Raw genomic sequence first — 23,304 nt, forward strand, 5'->3', positions numbered from 1 at the left:
ATCAATTTTTAATCATATTTTACTATTTATGTATCTTTATTGATATATTCATTATTCTATTTTGTTTATAAAGACTAGTTGAAATTTGTCTGACTCGACAAGTCAACTTAGAGCATGAAAAGGCATTACCCAAAATGTGATAACGACAAAAGCAATCATTAACTGTTTTGAGGTAGTATCTGGGTTGAAAATTAAATACTCAAAAAATAAGATTGGAGAGTGGGGAATCGATCAAAGGTTGTTATAGCTACGTCTCAATTCTTAATTGTGATATGATTAAGGTCTCGTTCGTTTATCTAGAAATGCCTATTGGAGTAATCACAAAATAAGTAATTTTTAGAAAGGTGTGGTAGATAAGATAAGGAAAAGATTGGCTAGATAGAAAGGTAAATTCTTGCCCATGGCAGGGAGGATCTATATTATAAAGTGTTGAACTTAAAGTTAGATTTCTAAGATTATTTTCTTTATCTCTATCTAAAAGTAACACGGTGAACCAGTCAGTTGAGTGGGTCAACAATAGGTGGATTTGGAAGATGGGTTGGAGAAGGAACTTATTCGTGTGGGAGGAGAATCAAGTAGCCCATTTATTACGTCTCTTGGAGAAGAAATCTTTCGTTGAAGATGTTGAGGATATAGGTGGCTTTGGGGGGAAGATGACCCTATGATATATACAATTAAGTCAGCATATGAGATACTAAGAAAAGAGTTAGTTGATAAGGACAAAATTATGTTTAAATACTTTTGAAAGGTTAAGACCCTCCCCTCGACACAGGTGACGGTTTGGAGGGTGCTACAAAATAAGCTAGCCACGAAGGAAAATATTAAGAGAAGAGATATATCTTTAGATAATGATTTTATGTGTAATGTGTGGGGAGATTGAGGAAACAACAAATCACCTTTTTTCCAGTTGTAAGATTGCTTGGCTGGTGTGGTGTTTACGTTTCTCATTGCTAGGAAATGATCATTGTTTGGCATTATGAACCCGAATCTCATTTCCTTCATTTTAGGTCTTTTAATGTATCTGAATCTAATAGTAAATTAAGGGAAAGTATGAGAAATTTGGAAACATAGGAACAATGTCATTTTCAAAAATGGTCGAGATCTTTACTCTAGCATAATTAAAGACGTGATCTTGAATTTCGTACAAAGAAAGACATGTTGATTTTCAATATTTTGAATGGTGTATAAATTTCATTACTTGCTTGGATTTTGTAAAAAGTGTGATATGTTTGATTAGTGTGATATGTTTGATTAGTGGATCTTGTTGGTGATATATATACTAATTAGATAACTTCTCGTATGATATGAATTTTAGGTGATATAGTTAAAGATGTTACAAATACTCTTTAGATAAACTAATTTAGATTAAATTACTTGCAAATGTATTTCTTAATCTGAATATTTATGAACCTTAAATCGAAACAATTTTAATAAATTCAAAATCTCAACTACTTTGTTTAATATCTATTTGGAACAAAATGATCTTATATTTATATTTTGATTTGTTTCCACTAATTCATGTTGCAATTTATGTTTTTATTTATATTTATTCGATGTAGAATTTTCAACACTCTCACGCCGAGACCCTCCAACCTGTGCGTAGAACTATATATTTATGGATGGTCTGATAAGTCCAACAAATTTCATTAGGATAAACTATAAATGGCTTGATACCATATTAAAAAATGGAATTTAAGCATAACTTAACCTTACAAAATTGTAAGATTTATACTCACTTATATAATATAAAATGTGTTTATCCACTTACATCGTCTAATGTTTTTCGTAGCAACTACTAGTTACATAATCTCTACCATCCAAACAACTTCTAACACTATGCCTCTATCATAGCACTCATTTGTCTCATTATCATACAAGTTTATTTTCCTGGTAACAAAATTAATATATTCAATTTTATGATGTCCTTTTTATTAATTACTTTATGGTTTTATTATTATTGTAATTCAAATATAATAGGTGAAATTAGTCATTTTTCCTATAATATAACTTTTTTAATTAATAAATATAAAACTGGCTATCTAAATAAAACTAGTTTTTTTTACATATGTATGTCCATTCTATTGCCTAACATGGTAAACTGGTACTGCATCCATGCATATGGTTGGATTTTCATGACTTGATCTTATCAAGAATTGCTTTGAGCGTATCAACCGTCAAGGGCTTTGTGTAGTAGTCATCTAGTCCTGCTTCCATGAATGCTTCTACATTCTCTGCACCATGTGATGATGACACACCAACAATCATGTCACGAATGCCCATTGAACGAAGTTGCTTTGTTGCCTGAATAAGAACATGCAACAACAAAATCTCAGTATAACTTACACATGCATGCATGCACGTGCTTTGAATTTCCTAGCACCAACGTTATGAAATTAATTAATTGCGTACCTCAATTCCATTCATGACAGGCATGTCTTTATCCATGAGAATTAGGTCAAAACTTTCACCATTGCAATGAAGGTCCACGGCTTTTTTGCCATTTTCCACCGAAGCAAGATTTTCCACCCCAACTTTTTTCAACAGCGCTTGATGAGTCATTCGATTTACTCTATCATCATCTACAACAAGTGCTTTCAATTGGGAACTTGAGTTCTTTGGTTTCATTATATATGTCTTGCCTTTGTTTTTGCAGATGTCACTCTCTCCCTGAACAACAAATAACAGCTAAATATGCATTTCAATTCAAATTATTCATTGTCCATAAAAAAAATTGTTCTTCACCTTATGAAAACAGTTGTCCTTTTTGTCAGCAAAGAATGTGGTTAACATTAAAGGAGGTACAAAGTACAAACCAATAAAAATACCTTAAAGCTAGTACTACAGAATACCCTATGCAGCACACGTAACCCGCAGACTAAACACCAGAAGAATGTAAGAACCCTTTGGTGAAACATAGAACTATGTCAATCATCCCAACATGTTACTAATATCCCACCTGATGTATACCAGTGATTTGGTTTCAGATTATAAATATTTCAAGTATCATATATGAAAACTGCGAAATATATTTGTGTATGAATGAAAGATGCATCTGCTAAATACGTATTATGAAGATATCATGATGATGTGGGTGTAAATTCACCTGCACCAGAAGTATCTTCTCAAGATCTTGGTACTAGAGCAACAATGAGTAGAAGAGGAAGAATGACGAATAACTTGGAGCAAAGATATGAGTTTCAAGGAAGATATGGCAGAGCAAGAATGAGGGCGAAGAAACTATCGATGTGTGAATATAAAGGAAGTTTGTTTAAGTGCTATGCCTATTTATGTCTTTCCCATGTAGTTAATATTCACACGTACACAAGATTCGGATTTTGTTCAGATTCTGAAAATCTGAGGATGTTTTAAGAAATAAAAGGAGACAATAAGTGAAATATACACAACAAGGTTTAAACAAAGACAATTTTCACTAATAGAACCAAGTTGTTTGAAACATATGCTTGACTAAATTGATTAAACATGCATTCAGCAGGAAGATTTGTTTTAGTCGGCAATTAGTAAAGAGACATTAATGCAAACACCAATCATGGAAATTGAAATACCTTTTCAACAGAATAGGATTTTCAAACTGACAAAAAGAAGAGTTGTCGATTGGAGTTTGATGATGAAGGAAACAAGAATAATAATGACATGTTTAGACTGCATCACTACTACACGTATATGAATCAGTCAGGCTCATCTTATTCCATGCTCCCAAATACGGTCCAAGAGAAACCCTCTGTAAGACACAAATACAAGGTCCATTGTACCGAATATAGACCTTTTCATACACTCTATGAGGAATAATCTAAATCTTCGTACGTCATCGACAAAGAGGATATTCTCCAAAGTGTGCACGACCCATTTTTTCTTTTGGGGATGTCCAACTACCACTTTCATAGGGTGCACCTCATGCTTTTTCAGCATATCCTGTCACTTAGCCAGGGACTAATCTCTTCATCATGTCACAAAAAGAGGTTTATCTTTTTCGAGAAGCACAAATTAACACTTTGATTTTATAGGTTGCACCTAAAGCTATCAAATTCGGACACTGACTTGTTCAAATACTTGGTAAAATAATTGTGTTTAGACTGCGACACCATGAATAGGATTTCAGGATGACTGGTTTCTAAAATTATAATTTTAAAATAGAACTTGTATATAAAAAGTTGATACTGATCTTATTTATTTATTTATTTTTAAAATTTTAGAATTATTTTTTGAAGTAGGTCATTGGTCAAACTAAGCTTAAAAATTGCATTATGCATTGGAAACATGGACCCTACTGGTCCCTAACATCTAGCATATCAGTACAACTTTGAGGGTGCTATTTACAGCTCACAAAGGATGTATCACATTGAGTGAAAAATCATATATTAGATTATTTAATGTGCAGATATATGGAATGGGTCAACTACAATTATAAGTAACATGTGCAAAGGTGTTTAGTTAGGCGCATATTGACCCAGTTTTAGAATCTATATCATTATCGAACCTGCATTGAACTTAGACCCTCTACATACAGAATAATTAGGTTATACCCTTGAAATCTTATCCATGTAAAAAGGGGAAAAGAACCTATCATATTAACTTTGATACTATACTTATGTTTAAGGACCGTATAGCTGTGTGATTATTAAATTATCACCGTATTATTATGGAAATTGTGAAACTTGAGCCAATACGCTAGATCAAACATAAAAAAACTGTACAAACATAAAAAAATCAGTTACATCTCGATCTAAAAGTTAGTTGGAAATTAACTTCGAAACAGAAATCAGAATTGAATAAGGACCCTTTGCAAGATTCACAATAACAAGTCATTTTGGAATTTTCTGCTTATTTTGTAACAGTACCTAAAAGAGAGTAGAACAGTTCTCCGTTGTTCACATACTAACTAAAACTGACCATTTTTACTTGCACTGCATCCATTTTTTTCATGACTTGATCTTCTCAAGAATTTCACCAAGCATTTTAACAGTCAAGGGTTTTGTGTAGAAGCCATTTAGCCCTGCTTCAACAAATTCTTGTACATATAGCTGATTGCAGGTTGATGACGACACACCAATGATCTTGCAACTGATACCCATTGAACGAAGTGTCCTTGTTGCCTGTGGAAAAGTTTCATTACACACACATGCACGTGCATCTTACTAAATAAATGTTCTTTACCACACAACAAACATTGAAAAACCAAAACCTAATCATGATAGTGTTTTGAATTCCCTACCCAGCAAGCTGTTATTAAATTAGTGTTTACGTACCTCAATTCCATTCATGACAGGCATGTCCTTATCCATGAGAATCAGATCAAAACTTTGACCATTGTTATGAAGTTCAACTGCTTCTTTGCCATTTTCCACAGCAACGTGATCTTTTACCCCAACTCTGTCCAACAGCATTTTATGAGTCATTCGAATAACCCTAACGTCATCCACAATAAGTACTTTCAATTGGGTCCTCGAGTAGTCAGAGTTTGTTACGTGTTTCTCTTTGTCTTTGCGTTCATCTTCCATAACTTGCACGTCCTTTTCACCTCTTGATATCCACAAAAATATTTCTTCAAAAAGAAAAGAAGAAAAAGACAAGTATTTTAGTCTCTCACTCGAACAAGAAAGATTCATTACAACTGCTAATTAAACATGTGAACATTTGAGTTCATGATTAAGTATCAGAAACACTAGTCAGATGGAAACTCTATTAATTCTAAACATTTGCAATGGATGAAAGATTTGTGATGACATTGGAGTAACACTGACCTGCACCTTAGATCTTGATCGAGATCTTGAGACTAGAGCAACACTTGGTAGGAGAAGAAAAATGATGAATTACATGAAGTGCTAAGACACATTTTCAGGATAAATGGGACATATATAACAAGAATGAGTTCTAATTAAACTGTATATGTAAAGGTCTATTAAAAGCTACCAGAAATGATAAATCAACGGATATAACCTTATTCTTACAATATATAACTAATGTAACCTTATTAAATCCAAATATTTAAAATGCATTTTAAGTCTTTACAAAGAGACTTATAAGATATATTAAAAACAAGTGTTACAAAGAGACTCACTAAAAAATATTAACCTCTAATAAGATAGATATAACTTTTTTTTTATCAACAAAAAATAAATCAATAAATAAGAGGTATTTCAGGGATCCCACAACTCTTATACATCAAACCGTAACAATTCATCTACTCATCAACTATACCTCCTAATAATTCCTAACAGACTTCATAGAGTCTAGACTCAAAACATCAATCAAAATAGGAAAAACACACCTCCGAGCTTTGGACTTAAACCAAGACCAAACTTTCATCTGCACTATAAAAAAGATTTCAATATGAACTATCCTACCACCATTAAAAATCCTCTTATTTTTGTACTTACACAACTCTCCTACAACTGCTATCCACACCAAACCCCAGATTTGATTCACTCTTTTATTGTCACCGCTCATCCTAAAGCTTAAAAAATGTTGTTTTGGTTCCCGGTAATCCGTCGATGTCAACCTCATCCACTCATAACACTTAGACCACACAAGCCAAGTAACTCTACACGACTCTACACGTACAGAAAATGTGAGACGAAGTTTCATCTTCCTCTCCGCACATACGGTAAATATTGTTAATCATAACCAGATTGGTTTTAGAAATTTTTTTGTCTTTTAAGACCTTCCAAAATCGATATAATTGTGAATAACTTGTGAATAACCTACTTAATGATATTAAAATTGTCGAGAAACGTTAAATATAATTTTAATTCAAAATATCTTTTTTTTAGTAAATATAGAATATGCAAATTAAGTTTTACAATATATTATATAAGATTAAATAAATATGACTAAATCAAGAAGTACAATGTTTTTAGAACGTGTTTGAATAAGTTAAGTTAATTATTATTTAAATAACTTCAGCTAATTTGATCAATATAAAATTATTTTATAACATACGTAGCACAGACACGGACATTGATACGACACGGACACGAAGATACGTATAATCTCTAAAATGTAGGACACGGGAACACTGATCTATATATTATATAATTATGAATTATATAAATTGACAATAAAGATTTATATACACAAGTATGTTCCAGATTATTTTTTAGAGAAAACGATGTTTTTCATAACTGGTTCAAAAGAATTTGTTTCTTATTTTTATAATCATAATAAAAATTCATATAATAAGTTTGAGTTTTTAAAAAATTAATGTATTTTTTCTTTATAAAATTATGTTGGAACTGTACTAAAATTGTCAAAAATCAAACAAATACTTTTTTAATTAGACACTTCACGGATACGTGTCCTACAAGTATCATACGAGTGTCGGTATCCGATACGAGTATCCAACACCGACACACCATTTAAGAGAAGTATGTGAGCTTCATAGTTTATAACGCTCATTAAAGTAGTTTACTTTAGAAATTTTTAACTTAATTCACCTTGTTTCAAGTTGTAACTAGTAGTATATTTAATTTTCTTTCATTATTATATCTAATATTTTATACATTTCCTTATTATTCTTAATTTAGTTTTACCTATTATTTATTATCTATCTCAATTTTATAGAGAGAATTTATTATTACACTATTTTTTTATTAGTTGGGTTACTTTTTAAATTTCTATGCAGTTCAAACTAAAAAAATTAGCATTACAAATTTAAGTAATATATAATTCATTAGATGAGGTTATGTGAAAATTACACAGTAGAAATTAAAAAGAAAAAAAGAAACTCGGTGCAACAGTAGTTTAAATTGAGAAATCAAAACTTTTAAACTTCTAAAAAATAAATTTAATAAATATTTATTAGTTAAAATCATTTAAATTAAATAACTTTGTTCAAATAATAAAAACATATATATACAACTCTTAAAAATAAATAGAAGTGCTAAAAAGTTTAATAAGAATTTCATTTTTTAAAAATCAAAAATTATAATTACATAATAATAATCTTTGTTTATAAACACAAATTTTATTTATATAATAAAACTTATATAGTTATATGCTTTTATCTCATTCTACATTTATCAAGTAGTTTATCACTTATTAAATATTTCTAATTCAACAATCTAGTCAGTTAGAATGATAAACAAGGGTGTGCAAAATGGAACTGCAGGATTACTTTTTTTTCAATAGGTAAAGAAAAAAAAATAAAAAAAAAATAAAAAAAAAAAAATATATATATATATATATATATATATATATGTGTGGAGTACTTGAGAAACTCTAGTCCGTATACATGTTTATAATAAAAATGTTGATGAAGAAAATGAGTGAGAGAACTTGAATGTGAATGAAAGATACGAGCGTGAGGAGATTTGTATAGAAGATGAAAAAGGAAAATTATGGGTAAGGAGATTTATCTTATTCACCTATAGGCTTTAGTATAAAAAAAATATACCCTTCTTATTCCTTGTCACATATGTACGAATCCATCGTAAATAAATTAGTGTCAACTTGTAAAAACTACAAGAAAATCATGAAATAAAAATCAATTTTAAACATAAAAAATAATTAGTTGCAATAGTGACTAAATTAGAGACTATTTTAGAAACTAAAAAAAACTTTTAGTTTCTAAATTAGTTTCTATTGTTAAATAGTTTCTAAATTGGTATCTAAATAGTGACTAAATTAGAGACTATTTTAGAAACTAAAAAAACTTTTAGTTTCTAAATTAGTTTCTATTGTTAAATAGTTTCTAAATTGGTATCTAATTAGGTACCAAGGGTTTTTGCTACCAAATTTAAAATCTAAATAATTGGTAGTTAAAATCTTGGTAGCTAATTAAATATCAATTTAGAAACTATTTAAAAATAATAAAAACTAATTTAGAAATAAATAAAAAATTTAGTCTCTAAAATTATCTTTAATTTAATCATTATAGCAACTAATTATTTTTTATCTCTAAAATGGATTTCTATTTCATGTTTTTCTTGTAGTAAAATACAAAAAAATAAAGATATTTAGCATCACCATAGTTGGCTAAGCCGGCTCTACTAGCATCCAACATTAGATGGACTCTAACACAAATATTTATTTTAAAATTTATTTAATTTAACATCGATTTGATTCGTGTTAATGATTTTTATTTTAAAATTTATTTAATTTACATTTTCTTATAGTCTTTGCTAATATTCTTTTATTTTAAAATTTATTTAATTTTTCATTTATATTGATATTCTTTTATTTTTAAATTTATTTAATTTTAATGTCAGTTTAATTCATTTTAATATTTATTATTTCAAAATTTATTTAATTTACTATTATAAAACATTTTGTGTCGTATTAGGGCAGGATTAATATGAGATAAACCAACGTTAACACAAATATTTATTTAATTAAAAAGATAAAAATAATTTATTTATTTATTGTGTATAAGTTAATAACGTCGTAATTTGATCAATACTAACATTTGAAAATTAAATTAATATTATTATTTTTATTTTGTGAATCCAGGCATTGTTTTGATGCCAATCCATGATTTTGTAGGCATTTGCATATGCATCAAAAGAATTTATTTATTTTTCTTAAGTTACCATGTTCTGACAAATATAAACAATAATTATGCGCTTAATGATGCAAACCTCTATACAACACAAACATATGTACCCGAAACTATATATCATTGTCTTCGACAAGGGTATCTCTGATTCAGATAGTAGCTATGTAGCACTAGTATTTTTACAGTTTGTATAGTTAGCAAGCAAATAAGGTGTTTCTTAGGCACTCACTAAAGAGAATATTGTTCTTTACTATTTACAAACAGATCAAACAAGTTAGGTGTGAGGAGGAAGAGAATCTGCAGAACTGCATTTCTACCAGAGTTGGTCTGTGTGATGGCAGTAATCATGATTCAATGCAATGCTATTAACTACGTCTGTGTTGTCTGGTTTTTTCTGGGTTTTTTCTGAAACAGAGTTGACAATGGCCTAGCTAAAGGCTAGGGAGGTTGTTTTTTTTATGTCACAGGTTGTGAAGGCTCTGGATGAGGTTAATATGAAGAATCCTCTATAAAACATGAGGTAATTATAGGCAAGGGTTGATGAGCAGAAGTACAGCAGGTTTAAGAGGAAGGAACTCCAGAAAGTCTCTGGAAAAGTTAAAGGTGAAGACTAGAACATGGTTTTTGGGGAGAAGGCTTGGACAGGAGTGTAGATGGCACGGCTGGTCAATGTTCTTTTCTGCAATGAAGAGGTTTCTAAAAGGATTGGAGTAAGTGATTTGGTGACTAGTAGTAGTTTTAATCTTGAATAAAAGGTATGTCTGCTGCAGCAAAAGGCAATCTTTAGGAAGCTCTAAGCATAGCAGGTTTTGTGGTGCTGCAACTCTTTAAGCACTTTTATCTCTAAGTGTAATCTGTTTATATGTTTAGAAAGAGATATTTCTATGTGTTTGTAATCTCCATGACAGTACTTGGTGTGTAAGGTTTCAAATCGTGTAAGAGTTGGAGTGTCTCTGAGAGACTCCACTTTAATTTATTTTATTCTGATAAAAAAACAAACAGATCAAACAGTTACTTCAAATACCGGTTTCCTTTCATCCTTTTCGTGATACTCATATGCCATTCCTCCATGGCTGGTTAAATCCAACCCCGCCATCTCCTCATCGTGTGATGTCCTCAGCAATTCCAGTTTAAACAGCATAAAGAACACTGCTCCTATTGTGACGCTCACCCAACCAATGATGGACAAAATCTGAACAACATGTGCAGCCAACAACCTTCCACCCCCTCCCATGAACAACCCATAAGGCCTATTTGCTAGCCCTGGATAAACCTCATTTACATACTCCTTCTTAGCAAACAAAGCAGTGAAGATAATCCCCCATGTGCCACACCCACCATGAAGTTGCGCAGCCTCAAGAGGATCATCATACTTCAACTTCTCAGCAAGCAAGTTGAAACCAATGAGCACCCAAGCAGCCACAAACCCACATATGATTGCAGCCCAAGGATCCACCACTGCACACCCTCCAGTAATAGCAGCAAACCCTCCAAGCAAACCATTGCACACATCAGTGACATTCCAATGCCCCGTTTGAAGACGTTTCGCAAAGAGTGTTGTCAGTGCTGCTGAACATCCAGCAAGAGTTGTGGTCACTGCAGTCCTCCCAACAGCACTCCATTGCCCATAATAAGAACCACTCTCTCCATAAGCCTTCAAAATATTCAGAAACGAACCAGGGTTGAAACCATACCAACCAAACCACAACAAAAACGTCCCCAAAACAACCAACGTTCCACTGTGTCCTTTCATTGGCACAGCCTTCCCATTATGATCAAACCTTCCAATTCTAGGGCCTTCAATCAAAGCACCCCAAAAGCCAGCAACAGCACCAACCAAATGAACGACACCAGAGCCAGCAAAATCAATAACCCCAGATCCAAACAACAAACCCTCCCCTCTAGCAGCACTGCCCCACCCATCAGAACACCAAAACCAATGCGCCACAACAGGGTACACCAAACCAGTCAGAACCGACGAGTAAATCAAATAAGCCACAAACTGTGTTCTCTCCGCGATGGAACCACTTGTAATCCCCGCAGCAGCAATGGCAAAAGCCCATTGAAAGAGAAAGTAACCATAGTCAAAACTCGACGACGGAAACTTCTCAAGGCCAAAGAAGTGTTTCCCAATGAAGCCATTGGAAGGGGTGCCAAAAGCAAAGGCAAAGCCAAACACGTAGAAGAAGATGCCACCGGTGGCGGCATCCAGGACATTCGTCAGCATGATGTTCATGGTGTTCTTGGCACGTACAGAACCAGCACAAAGCATGGCAAAGCCAAGTTGCATGGCGAATACAAGATAAGCAGAGAAGAGAAGAAAAGTGCTGTCAACAGCATAAGTGGTGTCCACAAGCTTGTTTGAAATAGCCTCAAAACGGCCGCAGATGTATTCTGCGGCGGCGGTGGCGTTGGCGCCGCCGCCAAGAAGAGGGTGGAGCTCGGTGGCAGAACAAGTGTAAGCAGCCATGATGGTGGTGACGGCGATGTTGGAAACTCACTCCGATGTAATAATGAAAAGAACAATAGGGTTTGTTGATGAGGTGGTTGTTTTACGTGGAGCGAGTCGTAGGTGATGTTGTTTTGTGGTTTTACAAGAAACGTCGTTATATTGTGGCCTTAATTTCTCTTGCGCATTAGGGTTACCATTTCACACGTGTAGATTTCAACTGCTCAAGTTTATTTTCGGGTTCCCTTACCTGGGAAATGGTATCTTTTTCTCACAACATTCCTTCTTCGTAACAACAATTCCTATATAAATCTTTAGTATGTTGTTTTAAGTTTCAAGTTTTAAATATTTTCAAAACTAATTTCTGTTTTCTGTTTGAGTTCAGTTTTTTCTTTGTTTTTAAAGAATGGTTGTGACAAAATTTAATAAAATGAGTTAACCACCCAACAAAAATTAATTCAGTTTTCATATTCTAACTTTTAGTTTCAAAATAAACTTCTTCAAGAAGAATCTATCATATTAAAATTAGTTTAGAGATATATTTATATGGTAGTGATTAGTTATAATACAAGTCTAAACTCTATATTTCAATATTTTTTAAGTGATCAATATTAAAGGTTTTCTAAATTCAAAAATGTTTTTAAGACTATATAATTTGAATATATTTTTGGATTACATAATCTAAAATACATCTTCATCAAAATTTATTATAAATTATGTAATTTGTAATATATTTTCAAATTATGCAATTCTTCTTAATTATTATCAATTTAGACTTTTCCAACATTTTATGGAGGTGTGTGAATAAACCATCGGGGTGTAGGAAAAAAAGAACCTTAAAAAATAGGTTGGGATGAGTACACTTGTTACATTGAGTTGAAAATTTTAAGCTAATTTCAAGTTGGATTGGATTCAATAGGCTAATGTAATCCATTACAAAATAAATAAATAAATAAAAAGATCTTAAAAAATTAATAATTCTTTTTATCTCCGGAAGATACAATTAAAAAATATACTATATAAAACCAGTAATAAAAAATATACTTAATTGTTATTTTTATCTTTTGTTGCATTGGAAGGTAAAAAAAACTTATATTTGAAGCACATGCAGTGGCCACAAAACTTGGTCCGATGAATTAATTAAAGTTGGCTTGCGTGCTTGGAATCAAATGGAACAGTGTCCGATCATGCATCGTCAATGCAAGTTGAGGACCATGTTTGTAAATATATTCTCCTATGTTGTTGTGTTATGTGTTTTTATGACATGACACGAATAGTAGTGTTTTAGTTTCCATTCTCTCTTTTTTGTTTGTTCAAACTCCAAACAAAGGTTCATCCTCCACTCACTTAACCATCTCCTTCCTTTCTCTTCCATTTCTATATTTGGCAACTCTTCTCTCTCTCCCCTCTCTCTCGCTTTGTTCCGTCAAGGACAAGGACACCGAGCCTCAGGAGCCACGAAAACACAGGTACATCATCATCTGTCTTTGCCACACCAAAACAATCTGCAATCTTTTGAATTTCCCTGCATTTACTCACTCTTGTTTCCGTTACAACTAATATATGCCTTGGAGGGTTATTCCTTCTGATTTCCCTCTTTCCTTCTCCGCATTCTCTTGCCATTAATGAGAATATTGTTAATTCGCTCATTAATGAGAATATTGTTCTTTGGCTTAGAACCAGGTTGGTGCCCATTATTATTCGGGTGGAAAACTTTGAAACTTTGAGATTTTGAAAAGGAAAAAAAGGTGGAATCTACCTGCCCAGAAGAATTATATGATCTTTGATCATTAAATGCGTAAAAAGACGTTTTTTTTTGGAGAAAGGAGGATCCCTGGAGTAGTTTTGGTGATAATTTCCATCTGGGATCTTCACATCGGAATGAATATGTGGTAGAATCGTCAAATTCGGTGGAATGATTCAAAAGGGTGGAGGTAGAGCAATGGAGTGGAGGGTGCAATTGATTGGTGAACTGAAAATTGAGATCATGAGGTAGGTGGATATGAAGATGGACTCAAAAGGAGAGGCTGAACCTCAGGAGGAGAGGCCTTCATCACCAATGCGGGTCCTGCAGCATTTTTCGGGGGGCGCATTCAGAGTTGCTGGGGAAGCATTTCAGAATATGTATTCTAGTGGTGGGTCAAGCATGCCACAAACGGGGCTTGGTGGGCATAGACGTTGTCAAAGTGAGCTTGTTAGTAGAGGAGTTCAGCGTACTAATAGCTTACAGAAATTAAGATCTCACGTGCACAGGGCATGGCGCTGGGGTGGCAAATCCCGTGAAGAAGATTCCCTGACCAATTTCAACCCTGAGGTCATGGCAAACCAGAAACGGCAGTGGTATCGGCTTCATCCTAAAAGTCTGGTATTCATTTTTTAGAATCCCTTCATGTGCTATATTTATTTTTCAAAGTAATCCTTGCTTGACTCATCTGTAAATGGTATGGAATTTAATATACTTATGCTCTACATCGTATACAGTACAGTACTACATTTGCCTCAGTAGAAATCATTTTCCTCCTTCAATTACTTGTTCTTTATTGTTTTATCAACAAAATTTACTATATTTAGATCACTTCTTTGTCATCTATGAAGTTTAACAATTCTTTTAATTCTCTAGTCAGTTTTCAAAATTTTAATTTTTCTGCATGCAATAATGTATCGTTGGTAGCAGTTGTTTCTGTATCTTAGTCTCGGAAGGAACTTAGAGCATTAGTGTTGAGGTTTTTGATATTTCTTATATATGTATAATTACTCATGCCTATACTGGTATTTGAGTAATCGGTATACTACTCTAAAAGTTATTTTGAAGGCTCTTCATGTAGACTCGGAACATTAACAATGATACATTATTGCACTAACTTTTAGGAGGTGACTTTTGTGTACCATGCACATATTTATCAGAAATGTAAGCTTATCATTTTGTTGAAGTAAGTCAATGTGAATATTACTGTAGGACTGTGTACATAATAAGGAGCCGACATCGCTCTTTGAACATTTTATGATTGTGGGGCTGCATCCAGATTCTAATTTGGAAGCCGTGGAGCACTCGTTTGCAAGAAAGAAGAAGTGGGAAAAGGAGAAGGGGAAACCTGAATTTCGAGATTGCAGAAAGCCTGAGCAACAAAAACTACCAGAACCAACTTTGGAACCTCAGGTTTGGTAGACATCAGTATTTTTTTAATACATTATTTGATACAGCATTAACAATATTAGCTTTTTATCCTCCTAGATGGGATCAACTACATGGGTCACTCAATGGCATTAAGCTTGATAAAAAAACCTACGAGTATTATTTATCATGAGATCCCTTTTAACAAGTACATTTGATTGAAAAGGAAGTTTTATCAGAGGGAAAAAGAAAGAAAGTAAAAAGTAAGGGAGGATAAGTTATCTTCCAAAACAGAGAAAATTTAAGGAAACATAAAATAAAAGAGATAATTGGCTGTCCAGTCTCTGCTTATAAGAAACAGAATATTTCAATCGCAATTTCTCTGTTTTTCTCCTTTGATAAATTTTAAAAGTTAAATTCTTGAATGTTATAGGCTAATACACCTTGGGAATATCTGGTGTCTAGATCTCCTAGGAATATAAAAGGAACTTCACAACATTTATGAAAGATGTCAATATTATATCTGTATTTTGACAGTGAATGAGAATTGCTTGAGTCTACAATGTGTTGCTACCATACAAATAATTGATCATAAAACTTCCCAACAAGCAAGCTTCTGCCGATTCATCCTGATTTATATTTGCAATTGAGTCTATTGTTATGGACCTATGCTTTCGTTGTAGCTCTGATACCTTTTTGCAAACATGCAGTTACTGTTCAAATATCCTCCTGCAAAGAAGCTAGCAATGCGTATGAAGGATTTAGCTCCCTTTTGCTTTCCTGAAGGTGTTAAGGTCTGTTTGATGCTATATTACGTACTCAGAGTTATCAAATTCTTTTTTCATTTTAACTGCTACCTTACCAATTGTTTGCATTTGGAGCCATAGAATTGGTTCTACCATCATTGCATGTTGCTCTTTCCCTTTCCTTGATGTGTAAATTATTTGATTTTTTTCTTAATGAATAAATATTTTGATTTATCTTAGAGTAAGAAATTTCTGTTATCTTCTTTATCATTACATTGCAGAATATATGAACATAGTTTTTATCACTCTGGCAGCTGACACAGTAAGAGCAACTTAAACAGTAGTTGCTTATCCAATGTTATGATAATATGACAAGAGACAAGAATTTTTTAGATGCAGTTGCCTTCACAATCAACATTAACCAACGAGTTAAACGTTGAAAAGTGAGGTTAGCAGGAGACAGAAACTAAGAAACAGTATGTGCAATAAAGTTGCAAGTTTATGGAATCTCGAGAAATCTTACTATACATTTTAGCTTATTCAGATTAACTGATATTCTTGCCTTTAATTTTTTGGATTTCTTAATTACAAATTATAATTTTTCCACCCTTTATTATTGGTAGAATTTGACACTTTGTTACGAGGATAAAAGTAACAGTTTTTTATAAACAATAGGTCTAGTTAAGTAATAAAATCTGCTTTTCGGCAAAACTGTTTCATTTGTGAAGTGTTGATTTACAGGCAAGGTTGTTGGAGAGGACTCCATCTCTTAGTGAACTAAATGAACTTGTCTATGGACAGGTACGAATGCCACATCAATCTTGTAGTTCTTTTTTCTTGAAAAAACATGTTTTTCCTTTCTTGACAAGCTAGTTAAATTAATATATCATCTAGTGTGTTAGATAATATAATTCATTCTAAGCATAACTTAATACTTGGTATATTTGACATGCATGTGTAGAGTAATATCGGGAAGGTCTACATTTCATTATCTTTCCATTTTGTTGCAAAGAAGCATGGTCTCAATCCAATTTTCATTGTATTATTAACCTTCCACTGAGCCCTTATCACCTCTGCAACCAAAGATAATATAATTTTCCTTTTGCTTTTATTCTCTACAGGAACATTTAGGAAAAGATGATCTTTCATTTGTCTTTACAGTAAAGGTAATTTTTGTATTGATATCTATGGTTAATGATTGTTCTATTGAACTCTTATTTGACTTACCTGTACCCTGGCTAACTTGTGCTAGATGAGATTATGCAAGATTCTGTGTATGTACAGTTTCAGCATATTATTATTTTCAATTTCTTTTTTGAGAATTGTTGAGTGAGACACAAGGGGAGGGGGTAAAATATCTTACAGTATATATTTTTTCTTAGCTACTCAGTATTTCCTTCTTTAGAAAAAAACTTCAGATGTGTCTATCAATTATCTCAACTCGACAGTTCAAAACATTTGTTGTTAAAGGGCATCCTAATGTTATAGCGCAAGATGCAAGTGAGAACAGTATAACCAAAAATAAACTTTTAATTTGTAGCCTGGTCCCTTATGAACAAACAAATAGAGCTTAAAGCCTGGATTATACATAAACATACTGCATACCTTACGCTACAGTACGATATAATTATGAAGATAGGGACATTCAATGTGTGTGTGTGTGTTTGGTTTAATTTTATTTATTTGCTTCTCATTTATTTCTTACTGTAATGATTTCTGAAAGCACGTTTTGTGTACCTTGATCTATTGATCAGGCAGCAGACAATACAACACTTTATGGAGTTTGCTTACATGTGCCCGAAATTGTTCAAAGCCCCCCTGGTATCTTAGGCATATCATCGCCTTTTTCTCATTCCTCTGGGGCACTCAGCCGTTTTCTGGTTTCTGCACCCCGCTGCTATTGTCTTCTGACTAGAGTTCCCTTCTTTGAGTTACACTTTGAGATGTTAAACAGGTTAGGATTATGTGGCTTATTGGCATATACTAACATACTTTTCCGGGCAAATATGTTCATTTTTCCTAGACCCTGTAGAATTTATTACGCCTTACTTGGATGCAGTCTCATTGCACAGGAGCGCCTGAATCGGATAACACAGTTTATAAATGAGGTGACTCTCACTGGCAGCGGTCCATCATCGCCCAAACAAGATTATCAAATAAGGTCCAAGGCTGCAAACTCTCCAGAGATGGAGTCATCTAGTGAATGGATGGATTCTGCAATTCCTCTTGATGGTGCAACTGTTATTACTGCTGCAGCTGCTGGGATTATATCAGATGATGAAAGCCAACAGTTATCACCTAAATTACGGGATTGTCGCTGTCAATCTCCTGTAAGTGGGACTAGTAGTGATGCTTCAGATTTTGTTCATGTCAGGGATATAGATAAGGAGGACAAGAAGAATCTTCAAGTTCTTGATAATTGTGCGTTTAAGGCACCAGAAACTCTTGCTTCTATACAAAGAATGCATGGAAATTGTGAAAATGACCATGTTTCTCCGAAAGCTGGAACACCTTTGTCTCCTCGAAATCGTGGTTTGGAGCGTCTTGGAAGTTTTGAATCACTTTTCAGGTAATAAATTTATAATTATAATATTTATTTCAGTTTTACTTTTGGGTGGACTATCATTGTTTCCCTTGTATTTCCAGTGTTACATTTCTAGCAATCATGGTGCATAACTTATGGTGTGTTTGTGTGTCTATTTTTGACATTTATTGTCTACTTCCAATTCAATTTCAATCCATATTGTTTTCATTGGCAGTCCAGTTAGAAGCATGACATCAGAAGATGAGGACGATTTTTTCTCAAACACCGAAAGAGATTATGGGGATGAATTGTTAATGGAATGGGCCATGGTCAGTGTAAAATGGTTTTCCATTTGTTTTTCATTGATTAAACTGAAGTCATATTTGATTGCCAATTTACATATTTTTTTGTGAATGCATTTGATAGGAGAATAAGAATGATTTGCTACAAATAGTGTGTAGATACCATGCTCAACCTATTCCACCTCGAGGAAGTGATTTTGTCTTCCACCCTCTCGAACATCTACAAGCTATTCAATACATACGACACTCAGTTGCTGCTCTTGGCTTCGATGATTGTCCAAACTGTTCTGAACCAGCTCAGGTAATTCTTAAGTGATTTTTAACACAATACTTATCCAAAAGTATGTATACTCCTTACACATATACTTGGTAAAAGGACAATATGAAGCTGGCAGCGGCTGAGGAAGCCCTATCATTATCAGTATGGACAATGGCGACTACATGTCGAGTTCTGTCCCTTGATAGTGTAAGCACATATTCCAGTTGACATACAACAATGCTAATGTCTGTCTAACTCAGAAGTTCTCTACAGAAACTATTCTAAGAATCCATTACTTGTATTGTATGCATAAAATCTTTTTAAACTGTACTTTTTCGTGTAATTTAATTTTTTATATGCAGCAAAATATTTTCAGTTTGATTTTTGTCCTCAATCATGTTTCCTGTTCCAGTTGCTCTGTTTTTCAGTTTAATTATTCTAGTTCTTAATCTAGATAACATTATTTATTAACTATTATAGTTTAGGAGTGTACTTTAGTTTAACCAAACCCAACCCAGCTACTATTTTATATCCTTTAACCAAAATGAGCTTAAATATTTCGTGAGAAAAGATTAAAAACATAAGGTTAGAAGAATATATCACATGTATCCCCCCTAACATCTTCATTTTCCTATGTTTTTATTTACATAAATAAGCAGAGTCTTTGTGATTCTATAATGTCACTACAATTTAGCTTGTCAAAGAATGATTTATTATGCCTTAATTGCATCATCTGGAGTGCACTGCCTCTCCAATACCTATTGAAGATTTTGACTCATTCCATTTATTTACTAAATTGGATGCTAATATCTCGCTAATTCCTTCATTGACTAAAAGAAATTATTTTTTATCCACAATGTTACTGGCAGGTGATGACATTGATTACAGGAGTGTTGTTGGAAAAACAGGTGGTAATAGTGTGCCCAAATCTGGTAAGTCTTTAAAACCAACATACTAATTGATGGTCATTGACTTTCCTTACAGTATTGTACGGTTAGAACCTAGTTGCTGCTGCTGATTAATTTGGATTGATGTAGAGTGGAATTGTAACCTGCCTTTGATTTTGGCATTTTTTGACACAATGTAGGGTGTTCTATCTGCCACAGTGCTTTCTCTTATTCCCATGATTCGTCCTTTTCAGTGGCAGAGTTTATTGCTCCCAGTAAGTCTGTGGATTCAACAAGCCCTGGTTTCAGATTTCCATGTGAGATTGTCACAAAGATCTAACAATATATTAGCCTTGCTTTTCAGGTTTTACCTGGGAAAATGATTGATTTTCTTGATGCCCCAGTTCCATATATTGTGAGTATCATTTTCTTGAATGTTTATAAAATATGTTGTTTCATATTATATTTGTTTAGTTGACTAGTACTTTAGCATTCATTGTTGCTTAGCATTATAGAAGAAGAAATTAGTTTATGCATAAGTTAAAATTAATTTTAACTTGCACAGAAACCAATTTTAATGTATGGCAAAAACCTTTATTTTATTTTTTTTAATATCAATATCTTTGTTGCCTTTTAGGGTATGTACTATACTTCCAATTTCATTTTGGATCGATAAAGCCTGTGTGTTTCATTGAGGATTAGCATGTTCATTTAAAATGCTACTGTTCTTTCATTGTATGAGAATGATACCCTATTCTGATATACAGTTTTATTTCATGTTAAAACTAGGCTTCCTCTTTTTCCATTTTCCATATCTTTTCTGAAACTTAAAAGAAAAAAATGAGACCAAAAATAGGATGGTAAAGAGAACAAACAGATTAGAATTTTTGTTCTTTTTCTAAATGTTCATACATGGATTACAAGTAACTTCAAAATCAAATTTATATTCCAACATGGTTATCAATCTAATGAGAATTTATTTATCTTTTTCTTTATAAGCATTTGAATTTTAAAGAATGGTTCATCTCAATTGTTCATCCAATTATCTATTATTCATGCAGGTTGGCATACAACATAAACCAGTTGACTTGAATATGAGAACTACTAATCTTGTTCTTGTTAATATACTGAAGGACCAGGTTTGTAATGACATTTTAAAGATACTCACATGATATTCCGCAAGAAATGTGGGAGTCTGTTGGAAACTTGTTACTCTTAATTTACAGTCGTCATGTTTCTTGACTATTTCCAAATTTTGGGCTTGTATTTATGTGTGTGTGACAATTATTTGGCTATTTTTGCTATTCCAAGCAGAATTTTTCTCGTGTTTCTCTCCCATTTAATATTTCTTTTGTAGGTTGCAATGTGTCCATTACCAAAACTTCCACAGCATAAAGAGCTTCTCTCTCGGTTGAGTCCAATTCATGCTAGACTTTCAAATGAACGATCAATTGCTAGAAAGCATCCTGTACATAGGTGCAACGAAGTCCAGGTTTTCTTAGTTCCCATACTAAAAGATCTCTCTCCACACACACGTTATTTTGGAAAAATAAATTTTAGTATTTTTTATGTATAAAGAATTCATGCTTCACAAAGCAGCAGTTTTTCAGCTTCTAGCTGATGCTCTAACCATTATTAGCATCTGCTAATTTTGACTTGTTTACAGGCCGAAGCTTCAACTCAGTTTTTGAATATAATGTGGCACTATTTGGAGTCTCTTTGTTCGGATCTGAAATCCCACACGATAACTAGTGTACAATCAAATAACGATAGGGTAAGATAACTAAGTTAATGTGATACTTATTTCTGGAAGTTCTTGCAATACTAAGAATGAGTTATCTGCCCTAGCTCATCCTGGATTACTTTTTCAGGTTTCTTTACTTCTTAAAGATAGCTTCATTGATTCCTTTCCTGCTAGGGATCAACCATTCATTAAGGTAGCAGCATCCTATCATTTCAACAAAAAACGTAGGCATTTGAAAATTTGATTGGTGTCATCCTAGTTTAGAACAAAATTTGAGGGTTTTTGACGAAACTGGAATAATTTTGCCCCTTATTATCAAAATGGGTTCACTTTTTTTTAAGTTTGGAAAGTTGTGCCAAAAAGTGGCCCACTACTTCTAGCATGACTTTAGGTACCTCCCCAAAGTTAAAAAGCTATCCCATTCTAGTAACAAGGGGAAAAAATTGCTCCACTTTTTTTCAAAAACCCAAAATTTGATTGTTTTATATATTACATTTGGCTTAAGCTACAGAAAAATAGTTGGAATTAACATCACTGAGGTAGGGTGGAACATTAAATATTACTTCATGAATAGGCCTAGTGGGATTTTGTTTTATTTATTTTCATTTATTTTATGAAGCAACATAGATCCTGGAGTGACTGTTGTTTGAATAAACTTTTCAGGAGAGAAAAAATAGGAAGGTAAATTAATTTAATTTCTCATTAGTCAAAATCAATTTGTGCACATAACGTTAATAAAAGTTCTCTGATTTAACTTGTTCAGTGACTGAAAGGCACAAGTTAATTTTAATTAATGAAAGAATCTCAATTCATTTTATTCTCATATTTTCTTCTCTTACAGACGTTTATGGAAAAAATTATCTATAGGAGGCCAATCTCTTCACTAATTACTGTTTCAAACCTATTGATCTTGAATCCTTGGCTATGCAGCTTTTTGTAGATACACAGCTCTTCACTGTTTTATCCGACACTCGTTTGTCAAGCTTTGAGAGTGGCGAATCATAGTCCCGTGCCACACTATTTTTAGACCAAATGGTGTTATACATGTATTAGACATGTTTGATGGCACTGTTGAAGATATAGCTCTGGATTTCATAGGGGGAACACCTCCAGTTCAGTCCAGGTTTGGAAAGACACAGAAAGTTATGTGGGTCAAAAAATTTTGTATAATGTTCATAGTAATAGACTACAAATGTCATGTACTAAATCATTGTGCTAACCCAGGGGAAAGAATCTGTCCCTATTTTTTATTGAGGGGTGTGTTCTTGGGTTCAGCAGTTCATGTTTTGTAATTGAGTAACTGTGAGTACTATGTCCACTCTCCCTGTAGCATATATGTCATAATTTTCTTATTGAGTAAAGGACAGTTTTGGCTCCTAAAAGTGTAATGTAATGTCATATTAAAATCAAGAAAATTCTAAATAAGTTAATGAATTTTTTTATTATTTGGTCCAAACCTTTAAAGTGAACTAGTTGGTATCATTTTGGTATTTAAAGATATGATAATATCATCATTGAAGTTACATTTGTTCGAATTTTGAACTGATATAACAGATGAAATACATATTCAAAGACCTATTTAATAGTGTTTTTAGTTTCAAGGACTATTATAATCAATATCATCCTTTCCTCTAGTTAAACAAAGTTTATCATAATTATATATGTTGTGGGAGAAAACTACACACAAGAGTTGTCAATTTTAATGTTTGGAAGTTTGGTAATAGGCTGTTATTGCTGGGAGATGAATGGATATGGGAAATTTGTGGCAGA

The 23,304-nt window shown here is 33.0% G+C and overlaps 4 protein-coding genes across 7 annotated transcripts; 1 reads left to right on the forward strand and 3 right to left on the reverse strand.

Moving 5' to 3' along the window:
- Positions 1–1,875: 1,875 nt before the first annotated feature.
- On the reverse strand, positions 1,876–3,245 carry LOC137816198 (two-component response regulator 24-like). 2 transcript variants are annotated; one of them, XM_068619278.1, is made up of 3 exons: positions 3,104–3,245; positions 2,410–2,667; positions 1,876–2,301 (listed from the first exon to the last, which is right to left on the reverse strand). In XM_068619278.1, exons 2-3 carry the CDS (start codon positions 2,623–2,625, stop codon positions 2,131–2,133), a joined length of 387 nt encoding a protein of 128 aa, XP_068475379.1. In that variant the 5' UTR covers positions 2,626–2,667; positions 3,104–3,245; the 3' UTR covers positions 1,876–2,130. The 2 variants fall into 2 exon arrangements, with proteins under 2 accessions (XP_068475379.1, XP_068475380.1); XM_068619279.1 differs by lacking the exon at positions 3,104–3,245 and having other exon boundaries at positions 2,037–2,301; positions 2,410–2,758.
- A 1,692-nt stretch (positions 3,246–4,937) lies between these two features.
- On the reverse strand, positions 4,938–5,516 carry LOC137816064 (two-component response regulator 24-like). The gene is made up of 2 exons (XM_068619163.1): positions 5,265–5,516; positions 4,938–5,111 (listed from the first exon to the last, which is right to left on the reverse strand). The coding sequence occupies exons 1-2, from the start codon at positions 5,514–5,516 to the stop codon at positions 4,938–4,940; spliced, it is 426 nt and encodes a 141-aa protein (XP_068475264.1).
- Positions 5,517–10,430: 4,914 nt separating this feature from the next.
- LOC137816199 (ammonium transporter 1 member 2-like) lies at positions 10,431–12,395 on the reverse strand. The gene has a single exon (XM_068619280.1). It carries the CDS (start codon positions 11,979–11,981, stop codon positions 10,515–10,517), a length of 1,467 nt encoding a protein of 488 aa, XP_068475381.1. The 5' UTR covers positions 11,982–12,395; the 3' UTR covers positions 10,431–10,514.
- An 880-nt stretch (positions 12,396–13,275) lies between these two features.
- Positions 13,276–22,987, forward strand: LOC137814346 (uncharacterized). 3 transcript variants are annotated; one of them, XM_068617033.1, is made up of 19 exons: positions 13,276–13,429; positions 13,638–14,325; positions 14,917–15,117; positions 15,783–15,866; positions 16,560–16,619; positions 16,940–16,984; positions 17,573–17,772; positions 17,878–18,387; positions 18,578–18,671; positions 18,769–18,945; positions 19,021–19,110; positions 19,773–19,835; positions 19,991–20,065; positions 20,155–20,205; positions 20,852–20,929; positions 21,148–21,282; positions 21,457–21,564; positions 21,662–21,727; positions 22,465–22,987. In XM_068617033.1, the coding sequence occupies exons 2-19, from the start codon at positions 13,963–13,965 to the stop codon at positions 22,537–22,539; spliced, it is 2,475 nt and encodes an 824-aa protein (XP_068473134.1). In that variant the 5' UTR covers positions 13,276–13,429; positions 13,638–13,962; the 3' UTR covers positions 22,540–22,987. The 3 variants fall into 3 exon arrangements, 2 of the variants coding, with proteins under 2 accessions (XP_068473134.1, XP_068473135.1); XR_011081634.1 differs by lacking the exon at positions 22,465–22,987 and having other exon boundaries at positions 13,290–13,429; positions 21,148–21,266; XM_068617034.1 differs by lacking the exon at positions 19,021–19,110 and having other exon boundaries at positions 13,290–13,429; positions 22,465–22,697.
- Positions 22,988–23,304: the final 317 nt, after the last annotated feature.

This window comes from Phaseolus vulgaris, chromosome 1, assembly GCF_000499845.2.
Source record: "Phaseolus vulgaris cultivar G19833 chromosome 1, P. vulgaris v2.0, whole genome shotgun sequence".
Lineage (NCBI taxonomy): Eukaryota > Viridiplantae > Streptophyta > Magnoliopsida > Fabales > Fabaceae > Phaseolus > Phaseolus vulgaris.

What these genes read in the sequence shown, in the direction of transcription:
- LOC137816199 (XM_068619280.1), bottom strand. Translation starts at nt 11,981, where the DNA reads ATGGCTGCTTACACTTGTTCTGCCACCGAGCTCCACCCTCTTCTTGGC.
- LOC137816198 (XM_068619278.1), bottom strand. Translation starts at nt 2,625, where the DNA reads ATGAAACCAAAGAACTCAAGTTCCCAATTGAAAGCACTTGTTGTAGAT. An exon ending in CTGTCATGAATGGAATTGAG is followed by an intron (nt 2,302 to 2,409) that starts GTACGCAATTAA and finishes GTTCTTATTCAG; the next exon opens with GCAACAAAGCAACTTCGTTC.
- LOC137816064 (XM_068619163.1), bottom strand. Translation starts at nt 5,516, where the DNA reads ATGGAAGATGAACGCAAAGACAAAGAGAAACACGTAACAAACTCTGAC. An exon ending in CTGTCATGAATGGAATTGAG is followed by an intron (nt 5,112 to 5,264) that starts GTACGTAAACAC and finishes ACTTTTCCACAG; the next exon opens with GCAACAAGGACACTTCGTTC.
- LOC137814346 (XM_068617033.1), top strand. Translation starts at nt 13,963, where the DNA reads ATGAAGATGGACTCAAAAGGAGAGGCTGAACCTCAGGAGGAGAGGCCT. An exon ending in GCTTTCCTGAAGGTGTTAAG is followed by an intron (nt 15,867 to 16,559) that starts GTCTGTTTGATG and finishes GTTGATTTACAG; the next exon opens with GCAAGGTTGTTGGAGAGGAC. An exon ending in TGTTAATGGAATGGGCCATG is followed by an intron (nt 18,672 to 18,768) that starts GTCAGTGTAAAA and finishes TGCATTTGATAG; the next exon opens with GAGAATAAGAATGATTTGCT.